This window comes from Stenella coeruleoalba, assembly GCF_951394435.1.
Source record: "Stenella coeruleoalba genome assembly, chromosome: 7".
Classification (NCBI taxonomy): domain Eukaryota; kingdom Metazoa; phylum Chordata; class Mammalia; order Artiodactyla; family Delphinidae; genus Stenella; species Stenella coeruleoalba.
In genome coordinates this window covers 95,451,641-95,474,979 of record NC_137153.1, presented here as the reverse complement: position 1 = coordinate 95,474,979, position 23,339 = coordinate 95,451,641, and the positions used below count along the sequence as shown (strand labels likewise).

Genomic DNA, 23,339 nt, shown 5'->3' with positions numbered 1-23,339 from the left:
TGAGATTTTTTTCCCCTTTTTTCAGAGAGGAGAAGGAGATGAACCAAAGATATGAATATAGATTATCGAACCACATGTTAATGAATAATTTTACTGCAATTCTTATAATAATTATACTAGTTAGTGAAGCTCACCTCTGTTTTTAAAATAATGTTGTTAAAAATTTAAAAGGGAAAAATGGGAAATAATTAGTGAATACGTAGATGGAATGACACTAGGTAGCCTATTTCTTAATAGACTTTTCTATAATTACACTATCTCATGACAATAAGATGTATGTTCTTACTAGAAAATGATAATTAATACTCTAGGTGAAAATTCCCTCTCAAAAAGCAGGCAGCACAGAATAAAATGTCACATAAAATAGCACTCATCATTTAGGGGAGCCTTCTGAAGCCTTCTGAGTATGTCATACACTGTGGGGCAGAGATTTCATCCAATAGGGATCATGGTTAGGCATGCAATGGCTAAGCATGAGTTTCTGCTTCATTAATGATCTAGAAATTAAAACATAAACCTGAAAGATACACCAAGGCCTGTACTCACTGTGAACACTGTAGCTGAAATGGCATAGATGAGGAGGGCCCGAAGATTGTCTTCAGCTACCTGAAGCTGCTCAGGGATAACTGTTTCTTTGGGAGACTTTCTTTGCTTTGCATATAGCCACCATAGTACACCTGTGCCACCTGGAGACAAAAAAAAAACAATTGTTTTTGCAATAACTGGCACAAGAAAATGTGTAACATAAATCCTCAATTTTCTGGCCCCTTCCTATACATCAACGTGGACTAACACAGCAACAATCCACTTGGCTGGGAGGTGCGTGGCCGTAACTTTTTGCCAGCATAAGGGGAACGCCAATGACTCCACTTACATCTTCCACATTAGGCACTTACAAATCTCTCACTGTATCAAATAAACTTCCTTTAACTGTATTTATTATCAGCTCTGAAGCTGAGAGAGAGCCAGCAAGGACAGACACCCCTGAGAGGAACTGGTCACGAAGAGAGCCTCAGCGCCTGCTTAAACTAGGGAGCCTATGGGAAGCAAGTAAGGGTTACAGAAATCAGCAATGAAGCTGAGGAAGGCAAAGATCTTCTCTGTTGTACAGTAACCCTAGTGCCTAGTGAGGATACACTCATGCAGTTGATGAAATATTTGTACAATGAATAAATGAAGATCAAATGAGTAGTTCCCACCAAAGGTAGGAACAAAGATAGGAAATCTTTTAGCTAGTGGGAAGCAGCCGCATAGCACAGGGAGATCAGCTTGGTGCTTTGTGACCGCCTGGAGGGGTGGGACAGGGAGGGTGGGAGGGAGGGAGACGCAAGAGGGAAGAGATATGGCAACATATGTATATGTATAACTGATTCACTGTGTTATAAAGCAGACATTAACACACCATTGTAAAGCAATTATACTCCAATAAAGATGTAAAAAAAAAAATAGGAAATCTTTGATAGCTGGAGAGCGGTGGGCACTAGGGATGGGAAGTTTTATCTCCATGACTGGTTCAGAGATTCTGAGATCTAGACTGAAGAGGGAGGCAGACCTGCCTCCATATAAGAGAGCTGCTTTGGACACCTTCATTCAACCCATTCGACAAACACTTTGAGTGCCTACAGCACCTACTGTTCTAGGGGCTGGGGACAGAGCGGTGAAAAACCAACATCAACTCTCATGCAGTGTACAGAGTAATGGGGAAACAAAAAAAACAAGGAAACAAGTGAAAATAGAGTATATTAAATCTAAGAAAAAAGCTGCCAGTAAGGGATAGAAAGTGCTAGCGCTGGGAAAGCATTACAATTTTATATAAGCAAGGCCTCACTGGGGTGAGACGATATTGGAGCAAAAGAATCAAAGACAGGGAGAAAGCCATCTACGAACCTATCTAAGAGTGTTCCAGGCAAGAGGAAACAGCAAGTTCTAAGATGCTGATATGGGCCATGCCTGGCAGGCAAGAAAAGAGGAGGCCACTAGAGCTACAGCAACGAGCAATGGGGAAAGCAGTAAGAGATGTGTGCAGAGAGGGAGCTGGGCACCAGATCATACCGCAAGGCGTCGTAGGCCACGGTAAGGAAATGGAAGATTCCGAGTAGAGATGTGTATGTATCGGTGGATGAGATGAATGCCTGGGAGAGAAGCAACTGGGCTGAGATCTATGCAAATCAACCTGACCTCCATGTGCACTCAGGTCAAGAGTGAATAGTGTCGAAGGGAAATTCCAACTACCTGTTGGCAAATATTAAGCATGAATGTTTCTTCTATGGAAGATGATTAAACAAACCAAAGCAACCATGAGTCTATGAAGAATATTTCAGAGAAAGGGAAAGGCTACTTCCATTTTGGAATCTTGAAGGTACAAGAAAACTGTTTGGAAAACTGTTTAATATCCTCAAAAAATGGGATAAAATACGTTCTCTACAAACAGAAATAAAAAGTTGAGAGAAAGCCTGAAGTTCAAGGAAAATAGAATGAGATAATAATGATGGAGGACTTCCGGGAACATGGCGGAAGAGTAAGACGCGGAGATCACCTTCCTCCACACAGATACACCAGAAATACATCTACGCGTGGAACAACTCCTACAGAGCATCTACTGAACGCTGGCAGAAGACCTCAGACCTCCCAAAAGGCAAGGAACCCCCCACGTACCTGGTTAGGGCAAAAGAAAAAACTAAACAGAGACAAAAGGATAGGGACGGGTCCTGCACCAGCGGGAGAGAGCTGTGAAGGAGGAAAAGTGTCCACACACTAGGAAGCCCCTTCGCGGGTGGAGACTTCGGGAGGCGGAGTGGGGGAGCTTGGGAGCCGCGGAGGAGAGCACAGCAACAGGGATGCGGAGGGCAAAGAGGACAGATTCCAGCGCAGAGGATTGGGCCGACCGGAACTCACCAGCCCGAGAGGCTTGTCTGCTCACCTGCCCGGGCAGGTGGGACTGGGAGCTGAGGCTCCGGCTTTTGTCGGAGCGCTGGGAGAGGACTGAGTTTGGCGGCGTGAACACAGCCTGCAGGGCGTTAGTGCACCGCGGCTAGCCGGGAGAGAGTCCGGGGAAAAGTCTGGACCTGCCGAAGAGGCAAGAGACTTTTACGTCCCTCTTTGTTTCCTGGTGCACGAGGAGAAGGGATTAAGAACGCTGCTTGAGAGAGCTCCAGGGACAGGCACGAGCCGCGGCTAAAAGTGCGGAGCCCAGAGACAGACATGAGACGCTAAGGCCACTGCTGCCGCCACCAGGAGGCCTGTGTGCGAACACAGGTCACTAGCCACACGCCCTTCCGGGGAGCCTGTGCAGCCCGCCACTGCCAGGGTCCCGAGATCCAGGGACAACTCCCCCGGGAGAACGCACGGCGCGCCTCAGGCTGGAACGTCATCTGCCGCCGCAGGCCCGCCCCACACTCCGTGACCCTCCCTACCCCCCGGCCTGAGTGAGCCAGAGCCTCCGAATCAGTGGCTCCTTTAACCCCGTCCTGTCTGAGCAAAGAACAGACGCCCTCCGGTGACCTACGACCTACACGCACAGGCGGGGCCAAATCCAAAGCTGAGGCCCTGGGAACTGTGAGAACAAAGAAGAGAAAGGGAAATCTCTCCCAGCAGCCTCAGAAGCAGCGGATTAAAGCTCCACAATCAACTTGATATACCCTGCATCTGTGGAATACCTGAATAGACAACGAATCATCCCAAATTAAGGAGCCCTGTGGATGAAAGGCTCTTGGTGCTGCAGCCAGGAGTCAGTGCTGTGCCTCTGAGGTGGGAGAGCCAACTTCAGGACACTGGTCCACAAGAGGCCTACCAGCTGCACATAATATCAAACAGCAAAAATCTCCCAGAGATCTCCATCTCAACGCCAGCACCCAGCTTCACTCAACGACCAGCAAGCTACAGTGCTGGACATCCTATGCCAAACAACTAGCAAGACAGGAACACAACCCCACCCATTAGCAGAGAGGCTGCCCAAAATCATAATAAGTCTACAGACACCCCAAAACACACCACCAGACGTGGACCTGCCCACCAGAAAGTCAAGATCCAGCCTCATCCACCAGAACACAGGCACTAGTCCCCTCCACCAGGAAGCCTACACAACCCACTGAACCAACCTTAGCCACTGGGGACAGACACAAAAAACAACAGGAACTACGAACCTTCAGCCTGCAAAAAAGGAGACCCCGAACACAGTAAGATAAGCAAAATGAAAAGACAGAAAAACACACAGCAGATGAAGGAGCAAGATAAAAACCCACCAGACCTAACAAATGAAGAGGAAATAGGCAGTCTACCTGAAAAAGAATTCAGAATAATGATAGTAAGGTTGATCCGAAATCTTGGAGATAGAATGGACAATAGAATGGACAAAATGCAAGAATCAGTTAACAAGGACCTAGAAGAACTAAAGATGAAACAAGCAACGATGAACAACACAATAAATGAAATTAAAAGTACTCTAGATGGGATCAATAGCAGAATAACTGAGGCAGAAGAACGGATAAGTGACCTGGAAGATAAAATAGTGGAAATAACTACTGCAGAGCAGAATAAAGAAAAAAGAATGAAAAGAACTGAGGACAGTCTCAGAGACCTCTGGGACAACATTAAACGCACCAACATTCGAATTATAGGGGTTCCAGAAGAAGAAGAGAAAAAGAAAGGGACTGAGAAAATATTTGAAGAGATTATAGTTGAAAACTTCCCTAATATGGGAAAGGAAATAGTTAATCAAGTCCAGGAAGCACAGAGAGTCCCATACAGGATAAATCCAAGGAGAAATACGCCAAGACACATATTAATCAAACTGTCAAAAATTAAATACAAAGAAAACATATTAAAAGCAGCAAGGGAAAAACAACAAATAACACACAAGGGAATCCCCATAAGGTTAACAGCTGATCTTTCAGCAGAAACTCTGCAAGCCAGAAGGGAGTGGCAGGACATATTGAAAGTGTTGAAGGAGAAAAACCTGCAACCAAGATTACTCTACCCAGCAAGAATCTCATTCAGATTTGATGGAGAAATTAAAACCTTTACAGACAAGCAAAAGCTGAGAGAGTTCAGCATCACCAAAACAGCTTTACAACAAATGCTAAAGGAACTTCTCTAGGCAAGAAACACAAAAGAAGGAAAAGACCTACAATAACAAACCCAAAACAATTAAGAAAATGGGAATAGGAACACACATACCGATAATTACCTTAAATGTAAATGGACTAAATGCTCCCACCAAAAGACACAGATTGGCTGAATGGATACAAAAACAAGACCCATATATTTGCTGTCTACAAGAGACCCACTTCAGACCTAGAGACACATACAGACTGAAAGTAAGGGGATGGAAAAAGGTATTTCATGCAAATGGAAACCAAAAGAAAGCTGGAGTAGCAATTCTCATATCAGACAAAATAGACTTTAAAACAAAGACTATTAGAAGAGACAAAGAAGGACACTACATAATGATCAAGGGATCGATCCAAGAGGAAGATATAACAATTGTAAATATTTATGCACCCAACATAGGTGCACCTCAATACATAAGGCAAATACTGACAACCATAAAAGGGGAAATCGACAGTAACACATTCATAGTAGGGGACTTTAACACCCCACTTTCACCAATGGACAGATCATCCAAAATGAAAATAAATAAGGAAACACAAGCTTTAAATGATACATTAAACGAGATGGAGTTAATTGATATTTATAGGACATTCCATCCAAAAACAACACAATACACATTTTTCTCAAGTGCTCATGGAACATTCTCCAGGATAGATCATATCCTGGGTCACAAATCAAGCCTTGGTAAATTTAAGAAAATTGAAATTGTATCAAGTATCTTTTCCGACCACAACGCTATGAGACTCGATACCAATTACAGGAGAAGATCTGTAAAAAATACAAACACATGGAGGCTAAACAATACACTACTTAACAACGAAGTGATCACTGAAGAAATCAAAGAGGAAATCAAAAAATACCTAGAAACAAATGACAATGGAGACACGACGACTCAAAATCTATGGGATGCAGCAAAAGCAGTTCTAAGAGGGAAGTTTATAGCAATACAATCTTACCTTAAGAAACAGGAAACATCTCGAATAAACAACCTAACCTTGCACCTAAAGCAATTAGAGAAAGAAGAACAAAAAAACCCCAAAGTTAGCAGGAGGAAAGAAATCATAAAAATCAGATCAGAAATAAATGAAAAAGAAATGAAGGAAACGATAGCAAAGATCAATAAAACTAAAAGCTGGTTCTTTGAAAGGATAAACAAAATTGATAAACCATTAGCCAGACTCATCAAGAAAAAAAGGGAGAAGACTCAAATCAATAGAATTAGAAATGAAAAAGGAGAAGTAACAACTGACACTGCAGAAATACAAAAGATCATGAGAGATTACTACAAGCAACTCTATGCCAGTAAAATGGACAATCTGGAAGAAATGGACAAATTCTTAGAAAGGCACAACCTGCCAAGACTGAATCAGGAAGAAATAGAAAATATGAACAGACCAATCACAAACATTGAAATTGAAACTGTGATTAAAAATCTTCCAACAAGCAAAAGCCCAGGACCAGATGGCTTCACAGGCGAATTCTATCAAACATTTAGAGAAGAGCTATCACCTATCCTTCTCAGACTCTTCCAAAATATAGCAGAGGGAGGAACACTCCCCAACTCATTCTACGAGGCCACCATCACCCTGATACCAAAACCAGACAAGGATGTCACAAAGAAAGAAAACTACAGGCCAATATCACTGATGAACATAGATGCAAAGATCCTCAACAAAATACTAGCAAACAGAATCCAACAGCACATTAAACGGATCATACACCATGATCAAGTGGGGTTTATTCCAGGAATGCAAAGATTCTTCAATATATGCAAATCAATCAACGTGGTACACCATATTAACAAATTGAAGGAGAAAAACCATATGATCATCTCAATAGATGCAGAGAAAGCTTTTGACAAAATTCAGCACCCATTTATGATAAAAACCCTGCAGAAAGTAGGCATAGAGGGAACTTTCCTCAACATAATAAAGACCATATATGACAAACCCACAGCCAACATCGTCCTCAATGGTGAAAATCTGAAAGCATTTCCATTAAGATCAGGAACAAGACAAGGTTGCCCACTCTCACCACTCTTATTCAACATAGTTTTGGAAGTTTTAGCCACAGCAATCAGAGAAGAAAAGGAAATAAAAGGAATCCAAATCGGAAAAGAAGAAGTAAAGCTGTCACTGTTTGCAGATGACATGATACTATACATAGAGAATCCTAAAGATGCTACCAGAAAACTACTAGAGCTAATCAATGAATTTGGTAAAGTAGCAGAATACAAAATTAATGCACAGAAATCTCTGGCATTCCTATACGCTAAGGATGAAAAATCTGAAAGTGAAATCAAGAAAACACTCCCATTTACCATTGCAGCAAAAAGAATAAAATACCTAGGAATAAACCTACCTAAGGAGACAAAAGACCTGTATGCAGAAAATTATAAGACACTGATGAAAGAAATTAAAGATGATACAAATAGATGGAGAGATATACCATCTTCCTGGATTGGAAGAATCAACATTGTGAAAATGACTCTACTACCCAAAGCAATCTACAGATTCAATGCAATCCCTATGAAACTACCACTGGCATTTTTCACAGAACTAGAACAAAAAATTTCACAATTTGTATGGAAACACAAAAGACCCCGAATAGCCAAAGCAATCTTGAGAACGAAAAATGGAGCTGAAGGAATCAGGCTTCCTGACTTCAGACTATACTACAAAGCTACAGTAATCAAGACAGTATGGTACTGGCACAGAAACAGAAAGATAGATCAATGGAACAGGATAGAAAGCCCAGAGATAAACCCACGCACATATGGTCACCTTATCTTTGACAAAGGAGGCAGAAATGTACAGTGGAGAAAGTACAGCCTATTCAATAAGTGGTGCTGGGAAAACTGGACAGCTACATGTAAAAGTATGAGATTAGATCACTTCCTAACACCATACACAAAAATAAGCTCAAAATGGATTAAAGACCTAAATGTAAGGCCAGAAACTATCAAACTCTTAGAGGAAAACATAGGCAGAACACTCTATGACATAAATCACAGCAAGGTTCTTTTTGACCCACCTCCTAGAGAAATGGAAATTAAAACAAAAGTAAACAAATGGGACCTAATGAAACTTAAAAGCTTTTGCACAGCAAAGGAAACCATAAAGAAGACCAAAAGACAACCCTCAGAATGGGAGAAAATATTTGCAAATGAAGCAACTGACAAAGGATTAATCTCCAAAATTTATAAGCAGCTCATGCAGCTCAATAACAAAAAAACAAACAACCCAATCCAAAACTGGGCAGAAGACCTAAATAGACATTTCTCCAAAGAAGATATACAGAGTGCCAACAAACATGAAAAGATGCTCAACATCACTAATCATTAGAGAAATGCAAATCAAAACTACAATGAGATATCATCTCACACCAGTCAGAATGGCCATCATCAAAAAATCTAGAAACAATAAATGCTGGAGAGGGTGTGGAGAAAAGGGAACCCTCTTACACTGTTGGTGGGAATGTAAGTTGATACAGCCACTGTGGAGAATAGTATGGAGGTTCCTTAAAAAGCTACAAATAGAACTACCATATGACCCAGCAATCCCACTACTGGGCATATACCCTGAGAAAACCATAATTCAAAAAGAGTCATGTACCAAAATGTTCATTGCAGCTCTATTTACAATAGCCCAGAGATGGAAACAACCTAAGTGTCCATCATCGGATGAATGGATAAAGAAGATGTGGCACATATATACAATGGAATATTACTCAGCCATAAAAGGAGACGAAATTGAGCTATTTGTAATGAGGTGGATAGACCTAGAGTCTGTCATACAGAGTGAAGTAAGTCAGAAAGAGAGAGACAAATACCGTATGCTAACACATATATGTGGAATTTAAGAAAAAAAAATGTCATGAAAAACCTAGGGGTGAAACAGGAATAAAGACACAGACTTACTAGAGAATGGACTTGAGGCTATGGGGAGGGGGAAGGGTAAACGGTGACAAAGCGATAAAGAGGCATGGACATATATACACTACCAAACGTAAGGTAGATAGCTAGTGGGAAGCAGCCTCATAGCACAGGGAGATCAGCTCGGTGCTTTGTGACCGCCTGGAGGGGTGGGATAGGGAGGATGGGAGGGAGGGAGACTCAAGCGGGAAGAGATATGGGAACATATGTATATATATAACTGATTCATTTTGTTGTGAAGCTGAAACTAACATACCATTGTAAAGCAATTATACTCCAATAAAGATGTTTAAAAAAAATAAAATAAAATAATGATGACATCAAGGGCATTGTTCATAACATCCACAGTAGATATCATTAATTAAACATTTAAACTTGTGCCAGGAATTAGCACAAAGAGTTGCAACCACATTTAAACACAATGCTATTAAGTGGGTATCATTAGCTCCACTTTGCAAATGATGAAATTGAAATTTAGGAAATTTCAGCAGCATGCCAAATGTCACATACTTGGTAAGTGGGAGAGCTGGGATTCAAATCTACTTTTATTATAAAAGCTATCCATCTGTTATGAACTGAATGCTGTGTCTCCCCAAAACCCATCTACTGAAATCCTAATCCCCAATATGGTATATCTGGAGGTGGGGCCTTTAGAAGATGATGAAACCATAAATGTGGAGCCCTCATGAATGGGATTAGTGCCCTTATAAAAGAGACCCCAGAAAGCTCCTTCCCTCTTCTGCTACGTGAGGACACAGCAATCAGATGGCCGGAAACAGGAAGATGGCCCTCACCAGATGCCGAATCTGCTGGTGCCTTGATCTTAGACTCCCCAGCCTTCAGAACGGTGAGAAATAAATGTTTGTTGTTTATAAGGCATCCAGTCTTGTGGTACTTTGTTACAGCAGCCCAAACTGACTAAGACATCATCTAAACACAGAATTAGATTTGAAGGCTACAAACTGAAATGAAAAGGAAGATGGCTGAGAGAAGGAAGACCTACAAATAAGATGAAATTGGGATAACAAAATTAAGTAGTCAAGTACAGACTGATACCAAGGAAAACAAAATCAGTGATATGATAGATAAACTTGAAGCGTTCTTCCTCAATGTAAAGAAAATGACAAAAGGATTAAAATGATAATTTAGGAGACGATAGCAGGAGAGTAAGAAGGATCTTAAAGAGAAAACCACCAGGATGGAAACAAGAAACAAATATAGAAATAAAGTAAACTTTTCAAAGTTGAAAAAGATTCCCCAAAAAAAGAGATCATAGGCAAACTGAGTTAAGATTCTGAACTAGACAAAAATTTTAAGTTGTAAGGATAAGTTAAAAATTATATAAACATCTAGGTAAGTGAGATAGGTTATGGGCACAGGAACAAAATTTAGACTGGTCTCAAAGTTCTTCTCTGAAATGAAGTTCAGACATAAGGCAATATACTGTATCTTAAGACTTTTATATGCAACAAATTCAATATTCACATGTGAAGGCAAAGGCAATCTTAGATAACCAAGAATTCAGAATATTACAACCCATAAGTCTTTCATGAATAAGTTACTTGAACTCAGATTCCAGTCAAAACAAATATGAACTGAAATTTAAAACTCAAGAATGAACTTTTATAAAAACAGGACCAGTATAACTGAATCACTTTGCTGTACACCTGAAACTAACACAATATTGTAAATCAACTATACTCCAATATAAAATAAAAATTAAAAAAAAATAAAAATAAAAACAGGACCAGTAGTTCTCACTAAAATCAGGACAGGAGAACTTAAATAAATATAATTATGAAACTCCTCAAGGCAAAGGTAAGCAAAATTCTTTGAAAAGATATAGTACAACAAATAATATTTTAAGTTTAATAATAACCTGAATAACGAACACTCAGAATATTTAACAAGAGCTAAAAACTGCGAGTGGGCAGAAGAGAGTAGGATTAGACAGGAAGGAAAGTTTATGCTAAATTTAAAGGGGGGGGACCTCAACAAGTATTGTTTCATTTCAGCCTTTAATAATTATAGAATTCTAGACTGAAGAATATTTTCTGAAAATGTATGGGTTACCAACTGAAGAAGTGAAAATAAAATTATACCATCCAAAGCCAGGGTGAAAACAACCAAAGAAAACACAATTCCATACAGCAAAGATAGGGAAAACAAAATAAGGAAGCATAAATTTAAGGAAAACATAAAACAGATGACATCAGTAAGACCAAACATACCAGGTAAACGTAATGGTGGCAAATTCTCCTACTGAAAGAGTTTCATATTGGGTTAAAACGTTTTTATACTATATACAAACATACACACACACACACACACACACACACACACACACACACACACATGCATACATATATATATGAATATCAAGGTCTGGATTCCAAATGCTAACACTGGTGAACTGAAGGTGGGTCCCTATAATTATGACATTTTTAAAGGCAAAAGTAAATACTCTTTAAAGAGAAGATGTAGCATGTGAAATAAAACTTTTATTTTCTTTCCTATATTTCTATTTTCTACCATGGAAGTAGTTAGATACCATGAGTAGGTATGACATTTATAATTGGGAGGGGGAAATGTTTTTTTAAGACAATAAACACAGAAAACCCAGAAGGTTTCATTAGAAACACTAAAATGAAAACAAAATAGAATGTCAATAGACAGAAAAATGAGTAGCAAAATTTTAAACACACCCCCACCCCGACAGAGTTATCCTTCCAGGAACACTTTTCAACCAGAAAGAATTTCAACACCTTAGAATGGCTGATTTAGGCCTTAAAAAAGTGCAAGATAAAAAGAAAGGGTCCCTTCATTTGCCAGGCAGGGAGCACTGGAAGAATCAAGTGAAAATTCAAAAGCAGGAGCAGAACAGAGGCTCAATTCCTTTCTTTTCAGTTGTACTCTCCCCCTCCAACTGATATTGACAGAAAAACGTTAGTCCCCTTTTAAAAATATCACTTGCTCTCATTCCAAAAGCCACTGACCTTCCCATTTTATTTGATTTAGTGATCTCACAGTGAGCTAACTTAAATGTAATCCACTTACCTGTCTTTACATTTTATCAATGAATTCACAGGCCTTACAAGAGGAAAATTATTTAAAATAACCAAAACAGTTCTGAATTGAGGGATTGTTAAAGGCAAACTTGAACTCTCAATTCTAATTACTAAAAAACAAAGGAATAAGCCGCTTACCAAGTGAACCCAGGATGAGCAGAATTGTTAAGATCCACACAAGTATTCTTGATATATACCTGATTATCACCATCAAAATCATGGACAGAACTGCAGGGAAGATAAAGAACACACAGAATATCATTTGAAAACTTTAGAAAATATAAAGAGAAACTCTTTCAATTGTTTTCTCCTAGGGAAATAATTTATTGCTCTTGACAAGTTCATGACTCCAATTTAGGTAAGAAAGGAAACTGGCTGCTTTTGTACTTTGACTTTGGTACTTGTACCACTTGAACAGCATCACTTAAAACCAAAGGCACCTAACTGGGTTTATAAATGACAGAAAAGAATATATGCAAATGTATATGGTGACTCAAAAACAGCACAGAACTGTTGTGGATTTGCCACAGGAAGACATCAGAACTCACATGCAAACATAGATGCCGACACACAAAGTGTAGAGAATGACATGCCGTGTTGGTGACCGGAAAAATTACCACATGTAGACAGACATCAGTTAAATTAGGTGCTACACTTCCTTGAGTCACCTATGTGTTTCAGGACCAACTTCTCTGATGTTCGGTCAACAAGCCAGATGGTATATTATCTTTTTCTAGTTGTTTCTCCTCTAAAACTCCAAGAAATGGTCTGACTCTATAGAATAATATCCTGAAAACTACTGAAGCCAAAATTCCTCTGATGTTACTTCTCAATTGAGGTCAGGGGTCCTGACTAAGAAGCTCTTCAAAAAAGGAGCAAAGCTTAGTTTGAGTTATTTAACCAACTCCTCTACCCACCCCAAGCTAAATTCCAACATGCCAAAATCTTGAGTGAAAATCTCAAAAGAAACTGAGAAGATTTAACCCTTGCACGGGGAAATTCATTTCTGAAATCATAATTTGTTCATCTTTAATTATCTAAAGTCCCATTTCACAAACAAATGAATAAAGATCTTAAACCTCAAAAGTAGAGCATTCTAATAAAAAATGGAATTCCAATGGCTTAACAACATTATTAACACTATTTTAGGTTTGGATTTTTTTTTCTTGGTTCAAGTATTCAACTATTTCAGAAATCAAAAAAATTTTAAATAAAGCTAGACTAATAATCAAGTTTCCTTGGACCATTTGCAAAGCCAAATAAATGGTTGAGATCTGTGACTAGGTAACATTATTAAGGTACTCACATTTGCAATAAATGTACAGGAACCAAAAACAGATGGGAGCGTTTCAAATATCACAGAAATAGCTTTTCATATGGACAGCATTATTTCAACTGAGTCAAGTACTACCTAAGCAAAAAGAAAATACTCTCTAATGACAAGACAGAAATATAGCTAGACTTCTCAATGACTATAATTGGTGTTAACAGGCATAAACACTCATTTTACTTATATAACAAAATAGTTGTTTGGTTCCTACTACGGTTTACTTCTCCCAACTAAAAAAGTCTATAAATTCTGATATGGCTACATATAGTTCTAGGATAATATAGGGAATTTACATCTTGAAAATAAAATTTATTTGCTTTTATTTATTTTATTATCTATTTATTGACCAAAAAACTAAATGGCTAACAAGTGGAGATTTCCTACTTTTTCAAGCAATACAGATATTAATTGTAGCAATGAAAAAAATTACATAATCCAAACATAATATATCAGAAATCTTGCTCTTTGATGGCAATATAAAAGAGAATATGTAGCCTCTTTTTATAAGCAAGTAAGCCTTTTGGAATCAAAACTAAAAACAAAGGGGTGCTGATATTAGAAACCTCCTATTATCATATTAAAGGTTATTATAGCCTTTGTAATCAAAGTTTGGGAATACACCAGTTTTCTCCAATGGGAGAAAAAGAAGGGAAATGAGTTTCAGATATATTATATTCTTTTAAAAATATGTATCTATTTATAACTATATATATTCTGAAACAATTATTTTGGCTATGGGAAGTTAAACAATTTACAAGTATCCCCAGCAGTATTCATATTTTGGTTAAAAGAACAGTCTTCTACTGCAGTACTATGCAATAGCTAATAATGAGAAAAACAATTACCTAGTGATAACAAGCAAAGTCCCAATATAATTTCTTTGCTGGTCATTACTCCACTAATCAGCCTGTGTAAGACACTATTGTCACTGACAAAGGTGATCAGGGCCTCTGCAAACTTGGCATAGCAGGAAATGTTCACAGGAGCACAGCGATGGAAGAATGGAATAGGTGCACTGGTGACACAAGAAAAAAAAATCAGAAAAAAAATTACTCCTACTTAATATAAATGCCACATCAAACACACAAATGAAAGGTGAATATGACTGCAATACAGTCCACCCTCCACACATCATATGGGAGCTAAGAGCTGTGAGCTTAATGCTATGAAGATGACCGTCATGGGGCATGATGCACATCTTACCACAAGCCTTATCAGAGGGTGGAGTGCATATTCCAACAGAAGACATTACCCTCCCCTTCTGAAAAGAAACACACACACATATACACACACATACACACATACTAAAAGCAAAACCAAACACTTAAACTCCTCAGCCTACACATCTATCAATCAAGGGGCAGATGGCAAAACTTACAAACATATACTTCATTGAACTGAAAATGAATTTTTGCCATAAGCTATCTAAAAATAAAAACAAACATACTTTTGCTTGAAACATGCCACCATTAATAGAGTATTTCTTCTCTCAGAACAGCATACAAAACCTTAGATTAAAAAAGGTATTTGGGGCACAAGCTTAATAACTCATACAAAGTAGTCATACCAAGACATCAACATACAGCATAATATGCAGCTATTTGAAACAATAACTTTGAATACTAATGTATGGAAGAACTTATGATTTAACAGTACAAGGGAAAAAACCCCAAAATTGATATCTAATGTGATGATTACATCTCTGTATAAAAGATATATACGTAAGAATGAGAACAGGAAAAAATAGAAAGAAATGAAAAATCTCTGATTTGTTAGGGTCATGGGATTCTGGGCCATTTTCTTTTCTTTTTGTATGTTATTATTATTATGAGATTATTTGTGTCCAAAAAAGAGGGAATCAATTATATCAGGTTTATACTGACTGCAGCTTTCAGTTGTGAAGGAACATAGCTATGTATAAACCATGACATAAATATAGCTTGTTATAACATGGTTCCATTTTAGCTTCTGAGAACATGTATGCACTGATCAGTGAGAGATTTTAAGCAAAGCTCTATGAACATGCCCTCAGTTGTGACTTATTTGGATTCTAAAAGAGCCCATACATGCGCCTATGCACAAACACACATTTATGTGTGCATTAAGTTAAAATTTAGTCATTACTAACACGAATCCCACATTGTCAGAATTATTTGTAGGACTATCAGTCACAGTGTAACATAACACTTTTGACTGGACTGAAATAAGTGTGTTCTCATTCTTGATTGGCACTGTATTTTGGTCAAATTAGTGAATAAGATTACGTGGTTGAACACCAAATAAAATCCCAAGGTTTCTAATCTCAGCAAAGCAACTTTGTATAACCCAAAGCAAAACACTACCTTTGTTTCCTTCCTCAAAAAACAATTAGAATATTTCTTATCAAGTAAGAATATAAGTGAACTATATATTGATTTTCCTTAAATGTTGGTACGTGAGCACCGTTGGGAGTAAGAATAAGCAACATCTTCCGTGATGTTAAACTTCATGGAGCAAAATAAAATAATATAATTTTAAAGATCTAGCCTTACCTTAGTTATGCTCTAAAGTAAAATGTATCCAAAAATGATGATGACATGCATGTTCATTTTTAAAAAATTGCCTCTTGTGATGTGTGGGTGTATTTGTATACACCTCCAAAATGGTGTTGGTGAGAGACAATACCAAAGATTTGATATTTTGTCACAAAGTGCAGAAAGCCAGAGCATTCTGAGTAATGCTTGAATTACAGGTATGTAAGTCACCATTTTTTGACCAAAAGTTGTTTTACTAATGATTTAAAAAGACATTAAATTACAGAATACTTTTAGGTGATATGGATTTAGTTAGAAATATTACAGGAAAGAATGAAAAAAGATTAACTAGAAGTTCCTACTCAATGGAGGCTAACTTGGGACAGAAACCTCTAAACTTGACAAATGTGTTGTGACCTACAACTATTTTTTTCCTGATACTGTCTAGATACTGTCCCTGCCAGGTTAATGTCCCTGTCTAAGGACTTTTAACCGTATTTTAACTAAAAGGCTGGTTCTCTGTCCTTCAAAACTAAAGTCCTCTCTGCTCCATGACTGTCTACATCTTCATCTGCTTTATTACCCTACATCTCTGATGTCATCTCTGTTTAACTCACTTGCCTCCAACCTTGAACATAAAATACATCCACCTTAAGGATACTGATGTTCTGTTTTTAAAACCCACCATTTTTTTTGGTCCTGCCCCCCTGTTTCCTTTTTCCTGTCATATAACCGTAAACTTTATCCTCTGTCCAGAGGTGGCTCCACTTAAATCTCCCATATCCTAACAGGATGTTGATGTATTTTTATACTCAAATAGAAATAAACATCATTTCCAAAAGAGAGTAGAAATTGTGATAAAGAAAAACTGGACTTGGGTTCAAAAGCCCTGGGTGATTCTCCTTACATTACACAGGTCACTTCATCTCTCTTTCTCAGTCCCTCCTTCTGTTAGCTGAAAGGGTAGAAGTAAGTCCTCTATTAAGTCTTTTCACATCTTAATAATAATAATAATGTCTACCCATAAATCAATGATTCTAAATTAGTAGAAGCAGGATGCCCAGTAGCTTTCGTATTTTTCTGATTTTCATACTTATAATGAGGATAGCTGATTTGAAAAGGGAAAGATTATAGTCTTAAAATTCTAATCCTTCATTTGTATTTAAGAGGAAAAGCTGAGTAATATCAGTTTTGAACTTACGCTTTCAAGTCATTTGTCTACTGTATATAAACACTTGGCCAATTAGAAAGAGTACTTGTACAAGTATCTTTCAAAGAACTGGAATAAAATAACAGTCCCTTGCCTTATAATTCAATCTATGTCAGTTAAAAAAAACCTGACAGCTCTAAATTTAAAGGTATAAAAATAGCACACGCTGATTACACTGTTTAGCTGATGGTCAAAATGGTCAAAAGCTGCTCTTAGTGGTAAGGAATAACAGAAATAGAAGGCAAACAAGACCAAAGATAATATCTGGACACAACAGCAAAAATGAAATTAAATACTTAGCTTTAAAGTGAAAAGTACTAGATTCCCTTGTCATTCTTTTTCTCAACTCTTTCCCAAACAGAAACAACTTGACTAGTCATGAATTATTTTGTTTGAATTATTTTATTTTATTATTTTAAAAAATTTTAGTAATCATGGCATTGAAATGGTTTGTCTTATATTTTACCATTTAAATCCCATGTGATACGATGAATTTAAGATGTTACCTGATTTCATATACCTCTCAGAAAATAACCCTTCTGAGAACCTAGTATATGAGATCACTTCTACTTTAGTGTCTAACCTAAATGACACACTCTGTGCTTCTTAATTAAGAGAACGAGCATAAAGTATTCTATTTACAGTAAGTTTTTCTACCTTTTGAAGCCTACAGAATATTGAATCTTTAAGAAGTCAGTGTTGTTTCATTAGGAACCGATGCTGTTTCACTTTATTGGAACATTAGTCAACAAGAACAAAATGAATTTATAATGAGTCTTTTAAAGATTTTTTTAAAATTAGCCACTCATAGGAAAATTGTATCTTACCTTGGCAAACATATTGCCCATTTGCCTTTAAGTCCAGACTATCACAGTTAATGAGCTCCCTCAAAGTATGATGACAAACAATGCCTAATATCTTGTCCATATGCCTTTGTAAGAGAAGATAGGAGTTTGCACTTCACACAATTATCTTAAAACTTCAGGTTATAAATAAGCAATTACACAAGACTTCTCATTAAAAGTTTTATTTAAGAAAGAATAAAAATAAAGGGTTTTGGCAATATCTCTATAGCACAGCAAAGGGAGGAAATAAGTAATCAAGAATCTAATGGCAATGTGCAGTGATTTTCACACATTTCATTTTCTTTCTTTTCTCTCCTCTTTCATTCCTATACTCCCTTTTTTCCCTTCAAACTAACTGTGGTATAGACTTTACAAGACCTTAGATTCAAATTCTGATTCCCAACAATTAGTTGTGTGGCCTTGGGCAACCCATTTAACCTCTTATTTTCTATTTCCTCATCTATAAATTAGGGACAGTATCCTTATAGGCTTTTGTGAGGGTTAAGTGAGATAGTACATATGAGAAACATAATATTGTACTTGGCATCCAATAGATGATTTATAAATGTTAATTCACCTTGAATCCTTCACTTAAAAAATATAGATAATATTTTTTTCTTGGCTATTATTTTCTTATTTCCATATCATGTTAATTCCTCAACACCAAGTACCATTTCTGGCATCTGGAAGTACCAAAATAAATGTTTGATGAATAAACTGAACTTATGAAATCTGTTTCTAGTATTGCAACTTTTTCTAGCTATACCCAAACCTTTAAGCACTCTAAGTATAAGGGCTGGCTAGACTCCCTGTTGCTACTATGTTTAGCATGTCACCAGTAGAGTTCTGAATTTGGATACAATATGGCCCTTTCTAGGCATTTGCTTTTAAAATTCAAAAGCTCTTAGGAATAGTAACCGTTTGGAAATTATGTGGCACTAATGTTTTATTGCAAATTAGTTTACAACTGCTTTTCTTTAAAACAGGCACCTTCAGCTGCAGAAGGTTCCTGGGTACCCAGGAAGGTTGGAAGGCTCTAGAATAGTTCCTAAGCCAAATGCCAACCACAATAATGAATATTTAACACATATTATCTTACTTAATCCTTATGACAATTCCATGGGAGAGATATTGATAGTCCCATTTTACATATGAGAAAACTTGGTTTACTGAGGGCTTAACAGACTTGCTTAAGCTGACAAATAGAAAGTGGTCGAACAGATTTCAGCCCCAGGCCTATCCGGACTCAAAGTTCAGTTCTTTCTGTCCCACTGCTGTGCTCCCAGGGAGACAGCAAAGGAGACATAAAAGATGCTGAGGGCCATTTGCCTGCATCACAGGTTTGCCTAGTGCTGGTCTTCTGGTACATATAGAAAAGTCAATCAAAGCATAGTCCCTACTCTTTTTAAGGACAGAGTTTCTTAAGGACAGAGACTAGGTCTTACTCATCTTTGGAGATTTGGTATCTAACACTGTGTGTGAAACAGGGTAGTGCCCTAAGTTTTTTATTAAAACAAATTTATTCTTGTTTTTTGATCCTTTCACTTTGCCAAATACCAGATGATATTTACAAGATCTTGATTTGCCTTCCTTCTATCAACTGTTGCTTCTCTTTTACCTTCCAACAACGTGAGTTCAGACAAAAGTGATAGACGGTGAACGACTAAGTAAGATGCGAGGATCTTTAAATACAATATAAATATAGTACATAGCCGGTTTTCACACGGTTTAGGTTCATCATTGCATCTTGGATTACTAAAACATTAGTGGATAACCTTGTTAGAAGCCAAGCCTGTCCATCTCTAAAACCCAAGCCCCTAATACTACGTTTTGTCTCCTAGTGAATGCCCTTAGGATGCTGTATGTGAGACGTCCATGAGTGTGCAGCCAAGACTGGATCACCCAGTATAACCAGGAACAGGCAGTTCTCAACATGGTAGAGTCAGAGGTCAGAGGTGCCGGAGGATTTGAAGTATGAACTGCCCACCCATATTATACTAGAGCAGAGCAACCTCATTCTCATACCACGGCTTTCTGGTTATCCTTTTATAATATACTTATGCCTTAAAATAGTGACTCTATACTCAAAGTATGCATTTAAAATAGGTTTTAGCAGTTGAATAGAGAACAGAGCTTTTCTTGTTTCTACATTGATAATTTTCTCTATTCAAAGAACCTCCTTTCTTTACTGTCTCAGCCTCCCTAATATTCTCAATTTTCATGAATGGAGTTTCCCTACCTACTGGTCTAAGCCCATAATTTGTAGGTCCCTCCTACTTAGTATCTTTTAAAACAGTCCCATTATTTTTATGTCTGTAGGCTTTAAATTTTAATTTCAATAGCAACTTGACAGTACTAAAAGAGCTGGAAATCAATTAAACTGATATATCCTTTGTCGTCTTTTCAACAGAAAATTTCAAATTCAAGTTAATAAAGCGCAAGTAACACCCATAAGCAAGTTGAAGGAAAGGAGACATAAGATAAGAATTTTAACTAATAGCTTGCTATAACATACTGAGATACGGTAAAAAGTGGTTTTGATTCAATATTCCTGGGAAATACTCATGTCATACATGGTTAGTGATATATGCTAAGGTTCTCAAGATCAGACATGCTCCAAAAACTATATACCTAATTCTGAGGATATATTCCACAATGCTTGAGAATTTATTTCCTTTTTTAAAAAAATCAATTTATAATTTTAAAATTTGCTTTACTTAAAACTACTGTGAGATCCTTCCAAACAAAGAACATTTCTTGTTTCATCTTTGCATCCATTACACGCAGTAGGTACTTAACAATAAATGTTTGTTGATTAAGACAAACAGCTTACTATAGAGAATGTACCTAAAGGATAGAGCTTGAAATAAACTATGGAGAATAATCATTGGCATATTTTTTAAACTTACAAAGAAAATTTTAAAATAATAGCAGTAAGTATGGCCAACTTCAAAGAATCTTCGGAGAGTGTGAGACTTGGCTTCCAATTTTGTTGTGGGTTTTATAATGATTCAGCAGCTTTGTATACTTAAAAACTATGGCATTAAAAAAAAAAAAAAGTGAGCCCCCAAAAGAAATTTAAAATAGCTGAGAATGAGAAAAGTAATTTGCCTGTGTGTGTGTGTGTGTTTTAAAATGATGTGAAATTCACAATGTCATTTCTATTACTACTTTTAAAATTTTGTTGTAAAAGCACTAAAACTGGGCAACAGGTATCATCAAGTGACTCTTTTCTCAGAAAAACATATACAGTTTAAAATCTACCTACAAAAACAGAAGTCACAAGTTAACAAAATACAATAAAATTTACCTCGCTGGAACAGGCAGTTTGGGGCAAAGAACAGAAGCTTTTGATGATGTAGTATATTCAGAAGGCTTTAGGTCGTAGCTGCATAGGGCTGAGCCTGTTGAAAGAAAAGCTATATGTTAGCTAGCAGAACAGAGTCCAAATAAATTCTTCTATTAATTCACTTTATTTTATTGGTTAATATTAACTCAACATATACAACTTTCAAACATTATAGAATTAATAAAAGTCTGATTTGGTCTATAGTATCAATTCTCAATCATTTGAAACAGATTTCTCTCTGGTAACTTATATATAAATTTTAATTAATAATATTAAGGGTAATAACAATAAGTACTAGAGCTAATTTTATTGAGTGCCATATATCAGGCCCTATACAAGATGACATACAAATACACATATTTTTTTTTTTAATAAAGAGTCAACTTTTCATTGTAACTGACCAAACTGTGTTTAGGAATGTCTTCAAACAACAGAACCAAAGAAACATGATAAAAATATCCTCTTGAAGAAACCAAGAGTTTTTGCCAGCCCCAGTGCTTCTGAGGGTTAGACTGAAAGCAGCCCATTCCTGAGGCTGGTTCTCTTCCCCACGCCAAGAGCAGGGCTGGGATAGATAGAGGACCTGGCCTTTCCTCCTATTATGCAGTGGGGTGAGCCTCTCCTCTCAACATATATAAAAATTATATTATTTACTATAACTCCATTAGGTAGGCCTTTTTAAGCCCACTTGACGGAGGAGAAAATAGAGGCTAAGAGACAAGGTAAATAACTTGTCCAGGGTGACACAGCTGCTAAGCCAGTAATGCTGGGGTTAAACCCTAGATCTCTTTGACTACGAAACCCATCTTCAGCTACATATGCCATCTCTCCTTCTGATGCTCTCCATTACTAAATATTTAAAATTATTGCATATAGCACATATGCATTCAGATAATATATTACTTTTTCCTTATTTAAAAGGCAGGAAACAGTAACTGTAAATAAACTGAATTAATTGATAAAATCAATAAATTGATCAAAGGACTCCCTGTTTTCAGATAGTTTAAAACAGCTTAAATTCAGTCCTAGATTGGTTATTCTCTGACTATATGGCTAATATATATCTAAATAATACATAAAATTCAAATGGATACAGTACACCCTATCTTTGATAAGTCTTATTTAACTGACCTGCTAATTTTATAACACAGCAACTAGAATACTGTAAGATTCATTGTACAACAGATACTGTTAAATAAGGAGATCTAGGCTTTAGTTCTAATTTTGCTGAGACCTACTACATTATATCATGTAAACTGTTTGTATTTCATTAATTGAAGTGCTTACAAGGTTACTAATTTGGTCAAATACTTCATTATTAAATACAAACAGAATAGCTTTGCATTTATATCATAGCAATAATGAGATTTTGCACTGTATCACCATGGAAAATGTTTAAATTATAATGTGAAGGCAGACTTTAACATTGGATTAATTATGGAAACATCATGTGAGGATGTGAGAAGGAACTAGAAGGGAATATAGAAAAAAAGATTTGTTGGGACAACAAAATTGGGAGATTTGTTTCATTTATATCTGGTCCTTTCAATCAAAAGCACTTTTAGAAAGCCACAAACCTGCATTTAATTCAGTAATGCTGCCCATAAACCAGCAGCCAACTTGCTAAGTGTTTGAATACGTGGGCCTTAATAGCACATTTACATAAATACATGTAGCATCTATTTTATATAAAAATAATTCAAGTAACTTGACAGTGTAAAATATTTTTAAAGAGATACTTGAAAGTTACATGGCACTGTTCTTCAAGTTTCTTCAGCTCTTAAGATAGACTCAATAGAAAACTAAGTTTCTAAAATTGTTTTCAATCATTCTCTTCATTTTAATGACTTTCTTTCTTTTTTTTAAGTTAAACATGAATATTAAGCATCTAACTCTTCTAAAATTAGGCTTTTGTGTTTAAAGATAATGGAACTAGATACTATTTATAGCAATTTTAGAGAAAATATGACAGCAATGGCAA

At 36.9% G+C, this 23,339-nt stretch overlaps 1 protein-coding gene across 2 annotated transcripts in view; it reads right to left on the bottom strand.

Annotated features, from left to right (window-relative positions):
* The window catches only part of SLC44A1 (solute carrier family 44 member 1), a 166,856-nt gene that overhangs the window by 35,187 nt on the left and 108,330 nt on the right, over positions 1 to 23,339 (bottom strand). For both annotated transcript variants that reach the window (XM_079926901.1, XM_079926900.1), the window contains exons 5-8: positions 21,320 to 21,413; positions 14,287 to 14,456; positions 12,250 to 12,339; positions 547 to 686 (exon numbers count right to left, since the gene is read on the bottom strand). In XM_079926901.1, coding sequence (XP_079783027.1) covers positions 547 to 686; positions 12,250 to 12,339; positions 14,287 to 14,456; positions 21,320 to 21,413 — 494 coding nt within the window. The remainder of the gene's footprint in view (positions 1 to 546; positions 687 to 12,249; positions 12,340 to 14,286; positions 14,457 to 21,319; positions 21,414 to 23,339) is intronic.